The 20,799-nt window shown below is 38.9% G+C and overlaps 1 protein-coding gene across 1 annotated transcript; it reads left to right on the plus strand.

Annotated features, from left to right (window-relative positions):
- The first annotated feature begins 11,855 nt into the window (after positions 1-11,855).
- Positions 11,856-13,955, plus strand: LOC139475502 (toll-like receptor 4). The gene is made up of 4 exons (XM_071258698.1): positions 11,856-12,193; positions 12,719-12,863; positions 13,104-13,265; positions 13,422-13,955. Exons 1-4 carry the CDS (start codon positions 11,856-11,858, stop codon positions 13,953-13,955), a joined length of 1,179 nt encoding a protein of 392 aa, XP_071114799.1.
- Positions 13,956-20,799: the final 6,844 nt, after the last annotated feature.

Raw genomic sequence — 20,799 nt, forward strand, 5'->3', positions numbered from 1 at the left:
ACAATGGGTATTTCTAAGGAAAAGGAAAGAATGGTGTGGCTTTTATTTATATCCCGATGTTCTGGTGAGGAGAGGCACCGTGTCCCTGATGATGTCCAAAAGCTGATAAAGTTGCCTTTGAGCTAGTTCAATTATAATCATGATCTTTTGAGAAATGTCGAGGTCCTATGCTAACGTTTGAGACTGAGCGGAAACATGAAACGTCAACGCCAGGGAATAACCAATCTCGATTATCCGACGAAACAATTTCCATAGGGCGTGAAAGGCAAAATGGAACTAAAAAAATATATGAATGGATCAGTGAATATCAGTGATAACACCAGGGGCGGTCGGGTAGCCTAGTGGTTAAACCGTTCGCTCGTCACGCCGAACACCCGGGTTCGATTCCCGACATGGGTACAATGTGTGAAGCCCATTTCTGGTGTACCCATCCGTGATATCACTGGAATACTGCTAAAAGCGGCGTAAAACCATACTCATTTACTGGTGATGACACCAGCTGTTCGTGAAAAGGGGTAAGCATGTCCTGCACTGCACCATTGTTCATAATCTTCCATCTCAGAAGAAATATTACATCCTCGCCTCGTCATTTAGGTACGTTTGGTTACCTCGTATTGTTGGATGAGCGTCTGCATTGGCTGTTGACTGGAGGCTTAAGGACTTTGGGATTGAGGACTTTACGGTGTACTGATTGATTAAGAATTCCCGTACCTACAGTGTATGACCACACCTGACCACCCGATCCATTAAAGAAAGTGCCAGCGAGTAAGGCGAGAAAACGCCATGTGAAGGTCAAAGCATGAGACGCATCCTGTTGACGAACGACGAGTCTTATTGACCACGTTCCTCTGAATGTGTAACCATAATATTTCCGGAAAGGCTTGACCAGTTCTTTGATGGCGGAACCTTGAATTGAAAGTCTTACATGTAGTTGTAAGCAATAGATGTCTTTCAATGAAAGACATCTTAAGTTCTTAAGTTCTTAAGTACTTAGCAACTGAGAAATGTAGAAGCCATCAGCTGAAGCTGATGGTACTTTGCTGGACATGAAGGGGAAATTCACGATTGGAAAATCGAAATCATCCCACTTGTTGCAGATCTTGGTACAGGGGCTGCCGTTATTTTTAATTTATGTGCACACATCAAGATAAGACACTGAATATGGTTTCTTAGTTGTTTCTTTCCAAGACGTGTACGTAAGGACAGAAAATGCTGTTTAACTTCCATCAAGTAGACTATAGGGTTCTTCATGTTTTATCAAGTAAGATAGGGTAATGAATAAAACATCACGTGGTGGATTCTGATATTCGAAACCCCCTCCTTAATCTATGGATTTGATATATGAAACTAAAACTACAATCGTAGACAATCCGCTCACTGGCGCCCTGTCAAATTACCCGCGAGAATATATTATGATTTAGATTTGCTGTTGTCTGACGTGCGCGTGAATCATTAACAATAAGCTGAGTGGCATTTGAACGTTTCTGACAGACTAGAGTTTCCTTCCTCAAACATGTGAAAGGTATTCAGGGTGGATTGCTGACAATGCATTTTGTTAAGATACTCATTAAATTAAGTAAGGGGTCATAACACATAAATGTTAATACTAAGAATTAGAACAAAGATAAGTGTTAACGACAAGGACGTTTATGTCTGTAAAACGAAACACCAAAACGCGTCCGATATTTTGCAAGTGCTGCACGCAGTAGCGCCACTTAAGTGTGTTGTATGTCTTTCCTGACTTTGACACTTTCAAGACAGGTCGATTAATCTCCGAACATTTTCTGTCAATCTTATTGATTATGCTTATTATGCAGTTTTGATTTACTTGATTTCATTGATTGTTTGTGTATAAGCGATGAGGCATCTACGGGCTATTGGCTGGAAAGTCAGCAATACGTTCAATGTTTCGCAGTCTGGTTAGCAGACTATGAAACAGATACAGACAAAACCAAAACTGTCGACCCCAATTTAAAAAAAAAATTCCTAAAATACAATTACCACCACAAAAATCACTTACACATAACCTTATTTATATTTTTAATTTTAATCAATGAATCATGTTTGAAAGTATAAATATACGTCATGGAGTACTTTCTTATTGTGTATTTACTGAAGAAATACTGTTTTTATATCAGAGATAAAAATCGATACATCTCTTGAGTTAATAACATATATTTACTATTCTAGAGACTTGAACTGCTCATGGGATATTCAGAGCATCAATCCTCCTCAATGGCACAATGGCCAACATTTCGGAGAGAAATGCTTACTCCTTCATCATTCACCTGATAAAAGAGTAAGCAGATAATCCGCAACGTTGTGTTCCTAATGATAAAGAAGTCGACATCCATATATTCTCTTCCTTATGTGTATCACTTCTAAATGCCTTTCAAAGACCTTCGTGTTTCAACGTAAAAATATCAGCAAGACAATACATAATAGATAAAAATCTTGTCGTTACTAACAATTTCATGTCACTCGATGCGATCAAAATTTATTGGACGAGAATAGCCAGATATATCTAATATTTGTTTTCAAACCAGCTTCCGAGTGACATATGAACTAGTATTGTTATTCTGTATAATGATTGTGTGAAAAATACAAAATATACAGTCATAATGAAGTGTCGCATCAGTCACCACGTGGTGAAGTTATTTCCTTCCTTGGTAGTGTTCAAGGTTTATTATCTGACACAAGAAATATATTAAGGGTCGGCCAGCAACGTGTTCAGCTATAGCTAAGCGTCACTACTCAACTGCATTTTAGTTTCAGGAACCCTTAAGGTAAGGATATTTTTTCTAACAAATAACGCAGATATAGTTTCGGCATAAAATTAATGGTTAATTACCAACATCTAAATGCGAATAGTGTTTTATAATCTATGATAATTTGAGGTATCTCAAATGTAAAATATATGTTTAAAGTTGAGATGAAGGGACCCCCAGCATTCCACCATTGTAATCCAGACCTGATTCATTCTTTGAAACTTTGAACTACATGTACACAGCAATAAACGGATAAAAATCGCCATGAAGTCGACGGAAACTACTGAACTAGTGCTGAAATATCTTTTTGTATACCTAAAGTCGTTACATTGCTGGTGTGCATTGTACATTGAACTGCATATTTCTGTTAATGTCATCAGACTCCGACAGAGGCTCTCGGATGTATGATGAATATAGAATGAATGGCACTAAGGAGTTAGATATCTAGCTAGTTCATTTAAGATGTGAATTGGATGAAACTATTAAAGTTCGACTCATGGGAGGTGTCAATGCCCGAGTTGGCGTGTCTTAAGATTATAGCGTAGAAAACTCGAACGATGAGGATTATCCACTTGTTGGCGATAACGATATACCTGGTTCTTTCTGCACACTAAGAGCATCAGAAGATGGGTCAAGAAGTTACACATTTGGTTCATTTACAAAAATAGAATGCGCTGAAATAATTCTTGTGGGTTTCTTTCTTGGGTCATCAGATGTATTTAGTGACGTAATCAATATGAAAATCCTTGAAAGAACCGACTCTTACAACCTTCCACCATTAATCTCAGATCAGGAAACTCTCTCATACTATAACACTCCAACCAAAACAGACTAATGCGGCTAATTACCCCTGAAATTGACAGATAGTGGAAAATCGTGTTGTTTATAGAACATATGTCATGAAATCATGTTTAGTGTTTACTCTTGTCGTATTCTTTATTCAGTATTTGTGGAGGCCTACACTGGCTACCCTGACGTTCCGAAGTACCCAAAACCAAAAACAACTTAAGTTTAGATGCCCAAATTCATTTACCACTGAACGCTTCAAGATACAGCATATTATTGCATCAATATGAAATACACCGCTTTCTTACTGACATTTACAATGGATATTTGCACATTTACCTCTGACATAGTGGTTTGACGTGGAAGACTAATAACTGCTTAGATGCAAATAAATGGACGGACTCATTTTCTTTGTATATACCTCGTATCTTACCCTCAAATGCCAGCTCAATATAATAACACTAGGGATTTAGTACCCCAGCTCTTAATATACATATCATAATCATATGCTTTCAAACAGTGTTTCCTCAAAAACCTTATTATTGACGATGCTGTTAACATTACCATTCTTTGTAACATTATTTTAATTATGGTGATCACTTGAAACTGCGCTCAAAAACCTATCACTAATAAAGCTAATCAACCGAACTTGTTTAGTGAAGCTTGTAATAGCTTTGCTAGAAATATTACATTTGGAACGCTTTGTTAGTTTCGAAAATATAGGTCTGATGACAAGTTGAACGTTTGCAAAGATGTTAAAAATATGTTATGTATGAAAATAAATTGTTTCACCAATCCAAGAAGGCTATGGATTCCAAATATCATAAAGTAATTGAAAAAGTTATTGATAGCAGGTAACCGACCTACATCATGTCATGATAATTCCTGGAATTCATTTTTGATCAGGTAATATTGAGTATTATAGCAAAAATGGATAGAATTACCATTAAACCGCCCGCATATTATCAGAAATCAGCGGGCCACTGTAACTTGATAATGCGCTCATATTGCTTGCCGACGGGCCATTATCACACCCGTTGTTATGTGACGTTAGAGGGTAGGGATGGGTGACGTGACGTTCAATAGTGACGTCATCTGGTTTGTTCTATGACGTTTCCATATTTGTAAAAGTGGGTCGGTGACATTCGTGTTGATTGCCTTCGTCGGGCAGTTAATGGAAGACCTCGGGCTTGAAATGCCCTGAAAAATAGCGTTACCCTTATAACATTGCTGAACACAGTGAGCCTGTTGAAACTGTAACATCATGAAATATGACCGTCTGGACGAGCTGATGTTTTTTATGTAAGTTAAAGGTTTCTAGCTGAGGCAGCAGATGAAGACTGGATCCCTGCGGAGGTGTTTATGTGAGTTCCTGATTGAATTAATTTGTTTAAAGCTATTTTAGTAAGGTTCTGCTTCCAGAAGTATGGAACATTGGGAAGATCATGAGAATATCATTGTACCAAAAGGGTGACCTAAAGGAGCCAAATAATTATCGGGTAAATTCACTCCTTCATGTAATGGATAACTTGTTTACAATTATATATAATTGAATCAAGATTGAGTAAAATGAATAGAAATGTATATAAGATACACGACTCTCAAGCAGATTTCTGAAAATATACATGTATTGTGCAATACATAGTTTAGTAAATCAAACTACAGAGTATATGCGGCTTCCATAGATGTCAGAAAAGTTCTTGACTTTGGACAAGAGGAAACAATTACTCTTTTTATAGGTAAAGAGTGTAGTTGTCACGGTTAATTGTATAATATCGTTGCCAGAATGTGTGATTGTGTGAAAGCATGTGTAATGTGCAGACTATTTTCCATGTTCTCAAGAGTCAAGCAATGTTGTATGCATCTATTCATCTCATTTATTATGTTTTAACAACACCTCGTGTATTTGTATTTAGCGGACCTTATTAGAAATAGTGGACCTGTAATGCTGCGATACAAATGGTATTAAAATTGTACTTAAATGAACAATTACATAATATAATATTTGAAATACTTAGGTCTTGTATTTCCATCACGTTTGATATGGTCCAAGGCGTGTGACACTTTGGCCATCCAAGCAAAAATGAATAAGATGCCTGCCAATCATGCATATGTTTTATAAATATATAAACCGGTTCATTTAATGTTGCTTGTAAATTAAATATTATAAAATTGTATCAATCTTGACATATAGTGCTGAAAGTTTTGGGCTTTAAATTCAGAGATAAAATTGTTTCATTGTTTTTCAAACTTTTTTTCTAATATTAAATATTCAATCAAGCTGTGTGTTGTCTTCAGTCAAAATATTTATCCCAAAGCAAACTTTAGTATCCTTAATCAAATGTTTGAATATATACTAGCCACATAAAGAAACTGTGCACGGAGAAAATATAGATATAAGGGCACACCGTCCACATATGAAATATAGGTTTGAACACAGCAATTATTGGAGACATTCAAACGCTCATGCACGTGCCATGCGATATGACGTCATTGATGGGGGCCTATGGGCGTGCAATGTGTTACTGCACGTGCATCCTGTGCAGCTGTACACAGCATGTGCAACTCAAAATTCGCTGTCACTTTGGAAAGCATGATCTGTGGTCATTCAAAAATTCAAAACTTCTCAGGCGCAGACACAAGCATATCACAAGCAAATCATGCCAAGATTGACAGCTGCACAGCGTCATGAAGCCATCGGAATGATCCGAGCGGGAATGAGGCAACAACAGGTGGCAACACATTTCCAATGACATCGTAACACGATATCGGCAACCGTCTAAGATGGTGTCGAGATCATGTTCGCCAACCTCGAATATGGTGGAGAAATGTTGTCTTTACAGATGAACCGAAGTTCAACATTTCCCACAGTGAGGGGCGCCAACGTGTCTACCGACGTTTGGGATAACGTTATGCACGCAACTGTATTGTGGAGAGGAATCGTTTTGGAGGTGGCTCTGTGATGATTTGGGGTGGGATAACAGCACGACACCGAACCCCTTTGGTGGTTGTTCAGGGCAATCTCACCGGTGTTGGCTACAGAGATCAGATTCTGAGGCCTGTGGTCATTCCTTTCCTGCATCGTCATGGCCCGGGATTGACATTTCAACAGGACATCGCTCGTCCTCACACGGCTAGGGTCGCAATGGATTTCCTTCACCATAACAATTGCAAATTCTCCAGATCTCTCCCCAATAGAGCATGTGTGGGGTGAAATGGGGCGCCGTCTGCGTCGTCTTCCACATCCTCCAGATAACGTCCGTGACTTGGCACAGGATTTGAGAAGGATATGGCAGGCCATTCCCCAGGCCTTCCATGCCCATTTGGTGGACTCCATGCGTCGCCGATGCACTGCTGTGAATTACGCACAGGGTGGTCATACCCGTTATTGACTTTGTGACTTTGTCGTTTGACCCCCTACTCCATTTTGATCTTCTGACGTCATCGTAACAGATGTTGTTCAGGTCCCGTTGACATTTTCTTATGGTCCGATCATTCAGCTGCTACAGCGTCTGCATCATTTTGTTCTTGCTGTGTTGTATTTCAATCCAGAATATATTTTCTCCGTGCACAGTTTCTTTATGTGGCTAGTATATTATATTTATACCTTTTCGTCCGACGCTTGCAGCAAATTAAAAACGGTTCTCGTGAAAATTAGTTTTTTGAGAAAAGTGATGGCTGCAGGAGGACCCAGGCCACGTGTTTGGAAAGTCAATAGTTGTAGGGTGGAGTGTGATATGCACTTCTTCATAGGTTGGTTTATTACTTATCATCAATTTCTAAAATGTGGACCCACATTTTTTTCCGTCATGGTGTTCGAAACAAGTGGGCCCACATGTGTATATCGCTAAGCTTCGTTGGGTGGGTTTAGTGCTGATAATCAATATCCGTAAAACCTGAAAGTTATCGCCAAATTTTATTGGAGTTGGTGGCTTTCCACGGAGAGTTATTGTCCTTTTTTTACTCAAGGATCCCATTGATGCCTTTCTCGAAGATTCTGGTCTGCACTTTATGTTCTGTGTGGAGAGTGTACACCTTTGCCGCCAACTTGCCTCTGTACTTTTTCATAACAACAGGGATATCTCGTTACTTTTCTATCCCTCAACATTACCGAGTTTGGGTAACTAGCTTGCCACACATCCTGCCTGTCTGCCACATGTACAAATTTCACAACTATAGGTTTAGGAGAGTTTTTTGTACGGCCATTTGTAGTGTGGCGTTACAGCCGGTGAATGTTTGCAACATCCAAGCCGGAAGTAAATCCCAGGTCCGAGAAAAGTTTCTGACACGCTATACCTGGTTGTTCACTGTCGGGGCTGCCATAGACAAGCAAGTTTTCTTTTCGGGAATACATTTCTTGTATAAGCAGTTTATTTTCCTATTCTTTTCTGATATCAGCGAACTCCTATCCGATATTTTCAATTTCGATATGCTCAGTGTTCATCTCGATATTTGTACTAAGTTATCAGTCACAGTCACTATTTTCTCATTTATTTCTTCCGTTTTCATTTTCACTATTGCATTTATACTATTAGATTCGCATGAGGTAAGTGATCGCGAAACGATCATTATTTAGAAAACAAGTGTTTGTTATAAAGTTTGTTATAAACTATATTCAAACGGATATAGGAGTATGAAATAATAACAGGTCATAAATTGATCAAGGAAGTTTGTCAACGTACTTTCATATCTGTCACATGATCACCATTGATTGTACACTTTACTGCCCTCCTAAGTGCTATGAACAAATAACGCAAAGGCGATAACGTTTGAGGTAATAGGAACCACTTCAAACTGCAGACTTTGTGAGAGAGTAGTATGTGAGTTAAGCAGAGTTATCTGTTTCTCAAACCAGTCGTCGGCGACAGGGATATACATCACACTGGTCGTATTCTGATGGAGTGACCCTGAAACAATTCGATATGTGTGACCTGTAACAGCAGTGTAGGTTGACATCCTTGAGGTTAAATATCCTTGTTTGTTCAAAATGAAATTAGATACCATGCACATGTGAAATCCAGTGCATCACCCCGTTTCTGAAACCCCAGGGATAAGTATTAAGCCAAAACGGAAACATACATATACATGTACAAATTCCATGAAGCATCTTTTCACTTCTTTTTTTCATTTTGACTAAAAAGGTCAATTTTCATAACGTATTTCATTGGTATTATTGGTCATTTGGTTTCCGTTTTGTCAATGCATTGGTGTTCAAAATGTCATCCGTTATCTCTGCGTTCAAAATGTCCATGTCACCACACCGCTTCCCTCTCACTTAATTGTCCGGTTTCAGTCACCATTCGGCAAGTCCGGCGGCCGTCTTTGTCCAGTGTCTTGACATTCATTGTAAGAGTTCTTATCCTCTAATTGTTTAATCGTATATTTTGATCATGTATGTGTTTGATAGATTTTATCTCGTATATGTATGCAAACTTATTCATGTATTGAAATTGTTTTCGTAACTTTTATTTTCACGCAGGAGCGGGATATTTCTCATGTATTTATGGTCATTTGTACCTCCTCAATAATTGTTCTTATCTGGTTGTACCGTTGGGTAGCTTATGTTCAGCGATTCAGTTTGGTACCCATTTCTTCCGTATTGGTGTAGTAGCTAGTTTGCTTCGTGTTTTCTCTTTGTTTTGTTACTATACCTGGCTATTGCATTCCCCGGCTGACCAGAACAGGTTGTCCTCTTCGAGGTCCGCTCACGCGTATATAACCCTTGGCGAAATCACGGGACTTCATCGACAGGGATCGCTAGACCGCATAGGGGTCGTCATATTACTGGGTGGTCATTCGAAACTGAGGTTTTCTGTCGTAAGTAATTACGCGGCACTTCTAACTGACTTGTACCCTGTTGTGTGGAATTGAGCTAAACATATTAGCTGGGGGTTTTCATACTCCGTTTTTCGGACGATCACCAACTGGATAACCAACTTTCCCTCGGTTGACTGGTTTAGGTGAAATACCTATTTACGACTGTGAGTCAGGTGACTATTTTATTCAAGTGCCTGTTCAAGTTGCATTGCTGATCCCATTTCAGTATGGAAATCTTCGGTTCACGTGAATTGAAATTGTTCCTGTTCGCATTTCCTGTTGAATATTAACAGGATATTATGCAGGGTGTGTTGACAATATTGTTAGACTAAACATCCATAATTATATTTGTTTACATATGCCAAACTGTCAAATATTCCTTATTTGATTCTTAATTTCATGGCGTGAATGGATGAAACAGCCTAATGTGGGAGGAAAGCCCGAAGTCTAGGGTGTTGACCACATGAGTGAAACGCAATTTTTTTTTCTAGAAATCGAATTCACGACATAGCGTTCTGGCACGCGAAAAGAACTCAATTCGTCATGTTGGATTGTGATGCTTTAGAGGATCCGTTCACATTAATATGTACTTCAATCTCAACCTCCAGTGCCCTATTCATACACCAATCTATCCCCAAGAAATACATGTAGTCAGGTTTTGTATTTCTTTATCATTTGTTATTTCTTTAAAAAAACAATTTGTAATGAAAATTGTCTATATTGTTTTACTCGTACGCATATCATTATTTCGGACGTAGTGATATTCAATGTTTAAACCGAGGAAAAGTTTGATATTTCCTTCTCTGTTTTCTATGTAGTGACGCGCTCACTCGCATTCTCTTTTCTCTGACTACTGCCGTGTAGCTGGTCATCATCAGTGGTTCGCATATAGAGCCATAGCGCATAATTCGAGGTAAGAAATTTAGCCAGTGATACATCCGCAAGAGCCAGGTCTTTTGCGATCGCGCTAACTTCCGGACTACGCCGCACAGAGGTCTTTTTAACCTCCTCCCACTGTTGGTATGCTCGCATACTTTGACTATATAGTTGATTAGGCAAACCCTCGATAGTGACTTCTACTTTTGTAATCTTAGGGTTGTAGAATGCCTCGGATTCTCTGGACCATGGTTTAGAAGGGTCTCCAAACAACGTTAAAATATGCTTAACTTATCTAGCAGGCACATCGAGATTGATGTTCTACGTCGTACCACCTTTGTCCCTGGTGATCTTACGATGGCGAAGCACACGGTCATACAAAATGACTAGACTTCCAGTATACTGATTACGAACGTGTCTTGCTAATTCGGGATCTGTTACCATATCATACTCCATTGAGATAGTGTCAACAAAATAGCTTGCTTCTGTGTCATCAGTGGTTTTGATTACTCTGTTGTAGTCATTAAAAGTGAGTTCATATTCCTAGAAATGATTGATAGGACATGTGCTCTCTGGTAATTTAAAGTCAAGTGGAATATAGAAGCGGTTACCTAATGCATCAACTATAGTCTTATCTTCTTCGATGGTACGATCACCACTAGCAGAACCTACTCACAGTGTCGTTGTATTCCGATTAGGTCTTGTGTCAATAACTAGATAATGCTATAATTACAAGTTTTCCTGTTCTTTTGCTGGTCGCCAAACATCCATGTAACAGTAGTATACATCACTGTCGTCAAATCTCAAGACCACTTACCAGTAAGTTGAATCGTGATTTCATGATCAAGAAATGAAGTTCTTCGATAAATTTGTCGTGTGTATGTTGGTGGTGTACAATAATAAAAAATAAAATGTATTGACACAACTGAAAGTGGTATTACTCTGAGTTTGCAAAAAATCAAGAAAATCGTTTTTGAGAAGTCTCATGGTATCTATTTCACTTGTCTCAGATAAATGTACTTTCTGTGAATATATGGTTAATCTTTGAGACAGCGATTTGGTGGTTCATGTGTTGGACCCAGCAATATATCCCTCTGTGTACGGATTTTAAGGAGCTTTGGTATTCAGTACAAAAAAGGAATGGACAGGTCTTCATATTTTAGCGTCAAGTAATAAGTTGATAGTAAAGATTTATGGTTTTCTGTGGTCTTCTGTGTGGCATTATTTGATATGTCACTTACCTCTACCTACACTAACCCCTAATTGCACACATGCATCAAACATCTACTTCCACCACAAGCTGCACAAGTCAATGCATCGCTATTTCAAGTGTAGGAAATCCTTGGTATTTTTCAGAATATAAACATTTAATACAATCAAGTAATACAATCAAGGAGAACGATAGGATTCTGCTATCTTTTTATACGCGTTATTACTTATATGTCTGTATTCGTTATTTTCGCAATGCCATATTGTCAGATCGCTACTGATGTATTAGTCACAGGGATTATGCAAGGTAACGTCGCTCGTGTAATTTAGCATGATATAAACTGATTAAAGACTTGCATTCACCGATCATTCACCCTTTTTCGCTTTCCAGGTACCATCATGTCCATCAGAGGTCTTCGGTTCGGTTTGGTAGTGACAGTTCTTGTTTCATTCATCCGCTTTTCCATTTCTACGATACCAACATATACATGTGGTGATGGACACTGCGCGTGTACCACAACATCTGCGAACTGCAAAGGGAAGAACTTGACCTTTATACCAAGAATTGATGCGTGTATATCATCACTAGATATCTCAAGAAATGTCTTCACAGCCTTATCACATGCTTCATTTGTTAATGTTACAACGCGGAATATAATAATGTTGAAGATCCGTGACTGTAAAATCAAACATCTGGCCGCGGACACATTCGAAGGATTCACAAATCTCACAAAACTGTGGATGGATGACAACCCAGTTTCTATTATCTCTTTGATTCCTGCTTTGACTACTTCAGAGTTCCCGCGTTTATCTTTTTTAAATGCGAGCCGTCTGAATATCACTGACATGATATTCATCCATCATATGAAGGCAGATCGATTAGAGCATATTTATCTTCGTCATAACCAAATTAGTGTTTACAACCACTCTGTATTTTCGAACAAAAGACATATAGCAACAGTGTACGTTAAATTTAATCGCATTAGTCAACTTAAATTTGTTACGTCCACGTCATTTCAAAGGTTTCGTATCTCCGAAAATCGCATTACAGCATGCCCTACATTTTGTGAAAACGACGATGATACTCCACTCTTTCCAAACTTAAGGTATTTGGATCTTGGTTACAACAATTTGCATGATATCAGTTATCTTTTCAAATGTCTGCCCAAATTGGAAACACTTTATCTAAATGGAAATCCGATAGTCCATGTGGTCAGCAATACTTTTGTTAAACTCCCTAATTTAACTATACTCTCGATGAGATCTCTGCCATCGAAACCAGACATTGAATCCTATGCGTTCAATAACAGTCATCTGAGAGAATTATATCTCACTAACAGTCATTTATCTTTTGATACACAGGTCCATGAAGATGCTTTAAGGGGCATAAACCTACATATCCTTCATGTAACGGCAAACAGATTTAGGGATGTGACAGAAGATCAAATGCTAAATTTCTTTGGACACTTAAAATACGTACAGAATTTTGGTATGGGTTCTTGTCAACTTCAAAACATCCCTCGGTTCCTTTATAGACTGAAATATTTGGATAATATTTCTTTGTACAGTAATATCATTTCAAACATTCCAGAAGGTATATTTTCCAATCTGACCCACCTAAAAAAATTATGGCTGGACCAAAATAAGATAGCTTCTATCACTGAACATGCCATACCAAGAAACATACGAGAACAATTATCTAACATTAATCTAGCAGACAATCCTTTCACCTGTGATTGTAATCTGAGGTGGTTTATCGACTGGGTACAAAGAAACAGCTCCATATTTAAGCAGTACCCAAAACGATATGTATGCAGCAGCCCTAACACTAAGAGACACATAATGCTAAAGGACATTCATTTCAGTCCGAATGCTTGTTACCTTATGTTAAATACTACCATAACTGTGTTAGTAACCATGTCAGTAATCATATTTGTTGTATGCTTAATATCCTTCCTGTATAAGCTTCGGTGGCGTATTCGTCATCTAATTTACATGAAATACTACCGCCCAAAACGACAAAGGAATCCAGCAAATATCCAAGACTATACATTCGATGCCTACGTAATTCTCAGTGATGAGGATGAAGATTGGGTGGTGGACGAAATGATCCCCAAACTGGAGGAACAGCATCAGCTGAAGCTTTGTATTCCCAACAGAGATTTCTGTTCAGGCTACATCCTTGACAACATCGACTCAGCCATACAGACAAGCCGCCACATCATCGTCGTCCTGTCCCCCTCCTTTGCTGATAGCGACTGGTGCCAAGCAAGTTTGATGATGGCTCAGACCTTCGTCCTGGATACAAGAGCTAACCCTCTCATTACGGTGCTACTGGGAGAGCCAGACGCCCGTAATTTGAGTCACTCCCTACACAAGCTACTCCGCGACACGGCCCACATCACATGGGGGGAGGAGGACGATGCAAGAGAGACATTTTGGGGACGACTCGTGGCAGTTCTCAAAATTAATGAGAATCAGTGCGCATGCGTTCCGTGATACACTATTAATGTTATTATTTTTTGGCTTGAGGAGGCACGTTGAAGCTGATAACGCTAGCCTGACGTCATTGTTCTCTGATGTTATATATATATATAGCTTCATTTATCTTCAGCCTGCCCTGTATAGCCTGCCAATAAATCAGCCGACTTCTTACACACCAAGCTAACAGTAATGTCGAGTTCCAGAGAGGGTAAACACATCCAGAACATGTACGCCTTCAACAGCACCAGATAGTCCCACCAGTGCAGTTTACCACATACATATATTATATGTGAATATGATGTTGGAGAAACATCAAGGCCTCTCCCAATTAGAATTCAAATAACTGTACTGTTTTACAGTCATACCTTGTTATTCCTATTTGTAATAAGTACATTACCAGGCTTCATAATTCAACCTTATCTGTTGTGTATATGTAAACATCAATCAATCATCATCAACCTTGTATAAACACCCGTTATATAACCTTCCTGCTTCACATTTCTGTACATCTCTTGCTTGATAACGGTGTTAGTATTTTCACCGAAACCGAAATCGAGTTGTATATCCCTATCGGGATCGGGTGGTCAGCCTCGCTGACTTGGTTGATGCATGTCATCGTATCCCAATTGCGTGGATCGATGCTCACGACGTCAATCACTGGATTGTCTGTTACAGACTCGATTATTTACAGATCGCCGTCATATACCTGGAATATTGCTGAGTGTGGCGTTAAACATCAAACAAGCAAGACATGTGTGCGACACAAGGAAATCAAATTACAGTGTCCACAATGGACAAACTGAAAAGAACAGAAAATGAACACCTGAAGATACGAATGGAACACGTCTTGCGTTACGTTTTGAATTGTTAATTTACTAGATTGTACACTCGAGTTGCAAGTAATAATAGATTGATTGAATGATATGAAAAAATATTTAAAGATGGAAAATGATACAAGAAGGATGATACAGCGACGCGTTCTTACAAAACGAACGTCGTATAATGAATGTACTTTTCGTTTGTGCTCACAGTAATGAGATATCATTACATTGCTAGTGTTTATGCCTACTACGTGTTTTTTCGGACAAGGAAATTATATGAATGCTACAAATGAACAAAAAAACATGGTAAAATGTTGCTGTGACAAATTCGGACACATCGAGCTTCCTTATTTGTGAATAGCTCTTATTTCGATCCTGTTACTCGTATAATGATATGCCACTCTGAAATAATAGTAATCTTAATATGTTCATAGTTGTTGAAAAGATATCAGTATGATAGAGAACACACAACCATACATTGCATGGGCGATTTAGCAGACATTGAAATTTCTGATACTTGTAAATGTGTCACTACCATGTCAGTTGCCTGTTTAAAACGCCATTGTGTGATATATTGTCCTTGTCTGTATCTGTGTAGTAGCTTATATACATCGCATAATATCTATATTACTTCTTACATTGTCGCATTAGTTTCATGATCTTATGTCAATCTCTTTTCCTTATTTACACTGTTCAGTTGTGAATAAATTTATTCAAACATTGCATCATTCTTTTATTCATTTATTCCATTTATTCATGCAGTTTGTGTTGGCGCTATTGAAATGTAATGGAAACTGAATTCCTAATAATCAAGCGAAACAGATGTGTTGAAGTAGGTTTCAGGTAGTCAAGCTTTACTTCCTTATTTTATAGGTGGCAAGCATTGTATAATGCCGCTACGTATACATGAGCTGACAGAGATCAACCTAAATTTTCCTCATAATACAGATATGCAGATAAAGTGTACTGGTTGTATCCATTGGATGCCTGGAGGGAGATACATAGATACATTATATATATAATTATGTACGCACGCACACACAACTTCTGCATTCGTCTCCTCTGTAGCATTTTATTGTCATTTATTTTATGTCAATGCAGGGTGATTAATACTACTTTCGTTATTTGTATTGCAGCATTTGATAGAGAAATAAATTCTTTGGTATTTGTACTATAGAATATAGCCCAGTTATCCACATTTTAGCCGTTAGCATACGTTGACTTTAGTCATTTATAAAGGCCACGCGACTTTCATGAAATTTCAAGTAATTTTAAACCATCTTGATGACATGTTTGGTGTTATCTCTTTATAATTGATATGTTTAATTTATAAAACCAGGTAGTATTTTAAACATCTAAATTCCTAAAAAGCAGAAAATAAGATTAAAGCGCACATAAAATATTGTACATTATGAGATTTACCTATAGTAATATTTTTGCATATTGAGGTTAGTTTACACATTTTTGGACTGGGTTAGTCGGAAACTTTTCATTTCTATAACATATAAAGGGTAATCAATTTATTACCAATACTGCAAGTGCAATTATATATCAAAGCATATAAGCTGTAGGCATCATCAAGGGTCGTAGACGAGTATGTATGTCGTAAAAGCTCAGCTTTCTCATTTCTGACAAAGGTAGTTAATTAACGAAGAAAGGGCAACCGTAACAGTAGCTGGCCAAACTATGAAAGTGCGAGTGAGTATGGTTTTACACCGTCTTTTAGCAATATCCCAGCAATATCACGGCGGGGGACACCAGAAAATTGGCTGCACACCTTGTACACATGTCGGGAATCGAACCCTGGTCTTCGGCGTGACGAGCGAACGCTTTAACCACTAGGCTAAACGGGTATGGATAGTCTACGGATATGATATGTTATATACTAAAGAGGTTCCACTGGCACGCCCTATAACGGGTATGAGTTATCCACGAGTATAATAATAACATACAAAAGAGGTTACACTGGCACGCCCTATAACGGGTATGGATAGTCTACGGGTATCATATGTAATTTACTAAAGAGGTTCCACTGACACGCCCTATAACGGGTATGAGTTGTCTACGAGTATCATAATAACATACTAAAGAGGTTCCACTGGGACGCCCTATAACGGGTATGAGAAGTCTACGAGTAACATAGGGCATGGATAGGTTCACGAAATCCATACATAACATGAACAATGAACGTTAACAAAGATGTTGCAGCAATAATACAACTATTCTGTGGCTGCGGCCTGCAAGAAGACTGGACGAGACAGATGAACAGTTGTGTTCGATCTTCGCCTAATCACAATCAGTCAGGGTTTGCTGGTTACCATTGGATTCCCATGGTAGTCGGCTCTTGTGGCAAGTTGCTGTTACCATCCTATTCCAATGGTAGTCGGCTCTTGTGGCAAGTTGCTGTTACCATCCGATTCCCATGGTAGTCAGCTCTTGTGGCAAGTTGCTGTTACCATTGGATTCCCATGGTAGTCGGCTCTTGTGGCAAGTTGCTGTTACCATCCGATTCCCATGGTAGTCAGCTCTTGTGGCAACTTGCTGTTACCATCCGATTCCAATGGTAGTCGGCTCTTATGGCAAGTTGCTGCTGCCATTGGATTCCCATGGTAGTCGGCTCTTGTGGCAAGTTGCTGTTACCATCCGATTCCCATGGTAGTCAGCTCTTATGACAAGTTGCTGTTACATGTACATGTTCTGTGGACCTAGTCTGTCCTTGAATCACCACGCCTCTCTCCTTGATCCGAAAACATTATTAATTCTAAATATGTCACGCTAGCGGCAGTATGTGTAGTTCGCGAGGAAAGCTATTCAGAAATGATTGTATATGTGGCCAAGGTTCCATGTCCTCAAACCGGGACGTCATTACAGTGTATCATATGAGGATTGTACTCAGTGGTCATTGTTTGTCAAGCCGATACTGGCACCCACAGAAGGCGCCATTCATGGGATAGAGTTACCCAGTATGCCCTCAACAAACACTGTATTGTTGTTGACGGTGTCACCGTGTCAGTCGCAAATAACTTTTTGTTGAATTGAAAACGTCAACACTATTTACGTTCCGAGGTCTATTTAAAAGTGTCCTGTAACTGGACGTTCTGGCGACTAGTTTAATACAAGCAAATCCCATTTCGTTTTCAGCGTTGACTGTTGACGGTTGCTTGGGCTTCTGCACAGAAACGCGTTACGTCTGGTGCTCAGACAAGAGGTTTTGTTCGAAATATGCTTCTGTTCACCCTGCAGTAAAAAGGGTACCGGTTTGGTAAGTGAGTGACTGAGTATGGTTTTACGCCGCATTTAGCAATATTCCATCAATATCACGGCAGGGGCACCAGAAATGGGCTTCACACATTGTATCCATGTGGGGAATTGAACCAGGATATTCGGCGTGACGAGCGAACGTTTTAACCACAATACTACCCCACCGCCCTCCCGTTAGGTAAGACGGTAATGTGACAACATAGAGCCCCACGCGCAGCTTGCGATGTGTACTAGCAAGGGTAGATGGGAATTAGTAGTAGTCGTAAATACAGATTAGATTAAATAAATGCAGCAAAGAGGGTTGTGAGGCTGGTTAGGCTCATCATCAGCTCAGGGCCCTTGCCTCCTCTACACGCCGCCCAGACAGCGAATGGAGAGAACAACTTCCACCGGTAAGCGCTGCCTAGTCGAACCCACCCAGAACTTCCCAACACTGAAGCAGAGACTGTATACGTGCTTATTCCAAAGAATTTTGTCTTTATCAATTTCCGTGACGACTTGTACATATTCTGAGTCGTACCATTGATAGACAAACCACAATCATCGCGAAGACGATAATAAACGTATCGAGCTACTCAGTCGTGTTCACTTACGATACTGTGTTTGTCCCAAAGCTGGGCATCCACTGTCAATGTGTTGGACAGTCTCATTAAATACATTGCATAATTTACATTTCATATTTTCACATTTTGATGCTGTGTTTGGTGCATTTTGAGGGGTGTTGGGTATCTATGCTGAGGAGGTCCAGGATGATAACCTTCCTCATTGCTAAGCAAAAAGCTTAAGGATTTAGTGACAAACATAAAAGAAAAGAACTTAAATAATCGTCCTGAAATATTCCTCTTCTGATAGATTGTGCCCTTGTAGCCCAGTGGAGCGTTGCCCATTCTATCAAGCGATGTCCAGTGTGTCTGGCCCAGACTCGATTATTAGCATGTCCCCTAAAATGGCTGGACCGCTGCAGTTGGACATAAACTCTATGCTCAAAATCCTCAAGAAACGCAGTTCGAAAATGTAAATATAACCTTCATGAATAATATAATATTCACCTTCCCGAATATGGATATGGTGCTGACAAACCAACGATCATAAACGTTGTGACTATGGGATTCGAACAAACGGATCAGTCGACCCTGGACAAATCTGCACTTGGTCATTCGTTATTACCCGTTTAAAGTAAACGGGCAATATTTATGTTATGATCTTTGTTTTATATTCAATATTGTGATGTGACAGCGAGCAGTGAAGTTCTATGATTATCCGCATTACTTAACATTTGCGTGACATGACATTAAGCGATCTCGACCCATTAAGTCAAGCGTCACGAGTTATTTAAAACTTTAATGATTACCTATTATTTATTATTTCAATAAGTATACAATAAAAAACTTTAAGATGTATTTGAGTTACCATAGCTAACTGACAAACAACTCATATATTCGTAATGATATGGAAAACGTTACAGAAACCCAATCTTTTATTTACGAGGGACGTTACCAGCCTAACAACAGTGACACTGATACAACCAGTACCGCGGGTTTGGCTTCACACAACCTAACCTCGCTACTATGTCAAGTTATAATACAATTAATCAATAAATTGTTGACTTGATCGCGTTTAATGAAATGCACATTTGATCACCGAGTTCGTGTTCATAAAAATATATATAATAGATTTAAAGTATTCTTTAATATCAACCTAATGCCACAGCAACAATCAAATTGCAATTTGTAAGAGTTTATATCTATAATAAACGCCAAAATGCAATATCAATAAGATTAATAAGAAAGTGAGGCAAATTACATTATTAACGACATAAAATCAAAAGTGTCGAACTTGGATTGCTACAGGTTTTAATAATAAGTGCAATATGGAAAATTATACACACTGCTCTGCATAAAGATATATAATTCTTCCAATGTACTGTGTCTGCATGAAAGGTACTTTTTGTGTTACTCGTAAACAGACGAAAAAAGATTTTGAGATAATCACAAGCACAAGCATATATTGAACATGATGGGGGATATTATTTTTAATGTATTTTTAATCACAAGCACAAGCATATGTACGCTGAAATTTCGAATCATAAGCTATTATGATATATGCATGTATAGATATGTGTATGTATAAATATAAATTAATTCACCTTCGTATTCTTCCCATAAAGTGCAAATACCTCCGGCAATACAGTCAATGACCTATCGATTTTCCTACATGAATATAAACGACTTCAATAACCATGTGTCTAATGAGAAGAAATGCTCGCTGATACATAACAAGCAAAGCCATGCCATTCAGATCGTGCTTATGAAACTTGCCCCCGTGTCATATGAAGGCACATATAGAACACTCGGCATATTCACCAGGGTGGGTGAGATTGGCGATCTAAGAACACGGTCTGACTAACGTCAACTAGAAACCTAGTTAGCTCAGTTATATCATTGACACAACTCCCTACCACAAGGTTGAAGAATATCTTGACTCGGACCCCCACTCATCTGTTGCCTAGCACGCCCTCCGGACAGCCTAAACTTGCCACCTGAACAATGTACTAATACAGAAGGGCCATTGATGTGTATGTGTCCACCGTACGATTGATATAGACGTCAAGCGAGGTTTTCTACACCGCTGGCAGGGACCCAAATATCGCTCATTCAGTGTGTTTACATTAAATCACTGTTGGGGAATAAATAGGCTATTGAACACTGCCCGCCGCGATAAGGGCTGACACATGCGCAGAACCCTGCTGGTTGACTTGAAAGGCAGCTATCATTAAT

The sequence above is a fragment of the Haliotis cracherodii genome, unplaced genomic scaffold (genome assembly GCF_022045235.1).
Source record: "Haliotis cracherodii isolate W230 unplaced genomic scaffold, xgHalCrac1.p SCAF_3, whole genome shotgun sequence".
NCBI classification, from domain to species: domain Eukaryota; kingdom Metazoa; phylum Mollusca; class Gastropoda; order Lepetellida; family Haliotidae; genus Haliotis; species Haliotis cracherodii.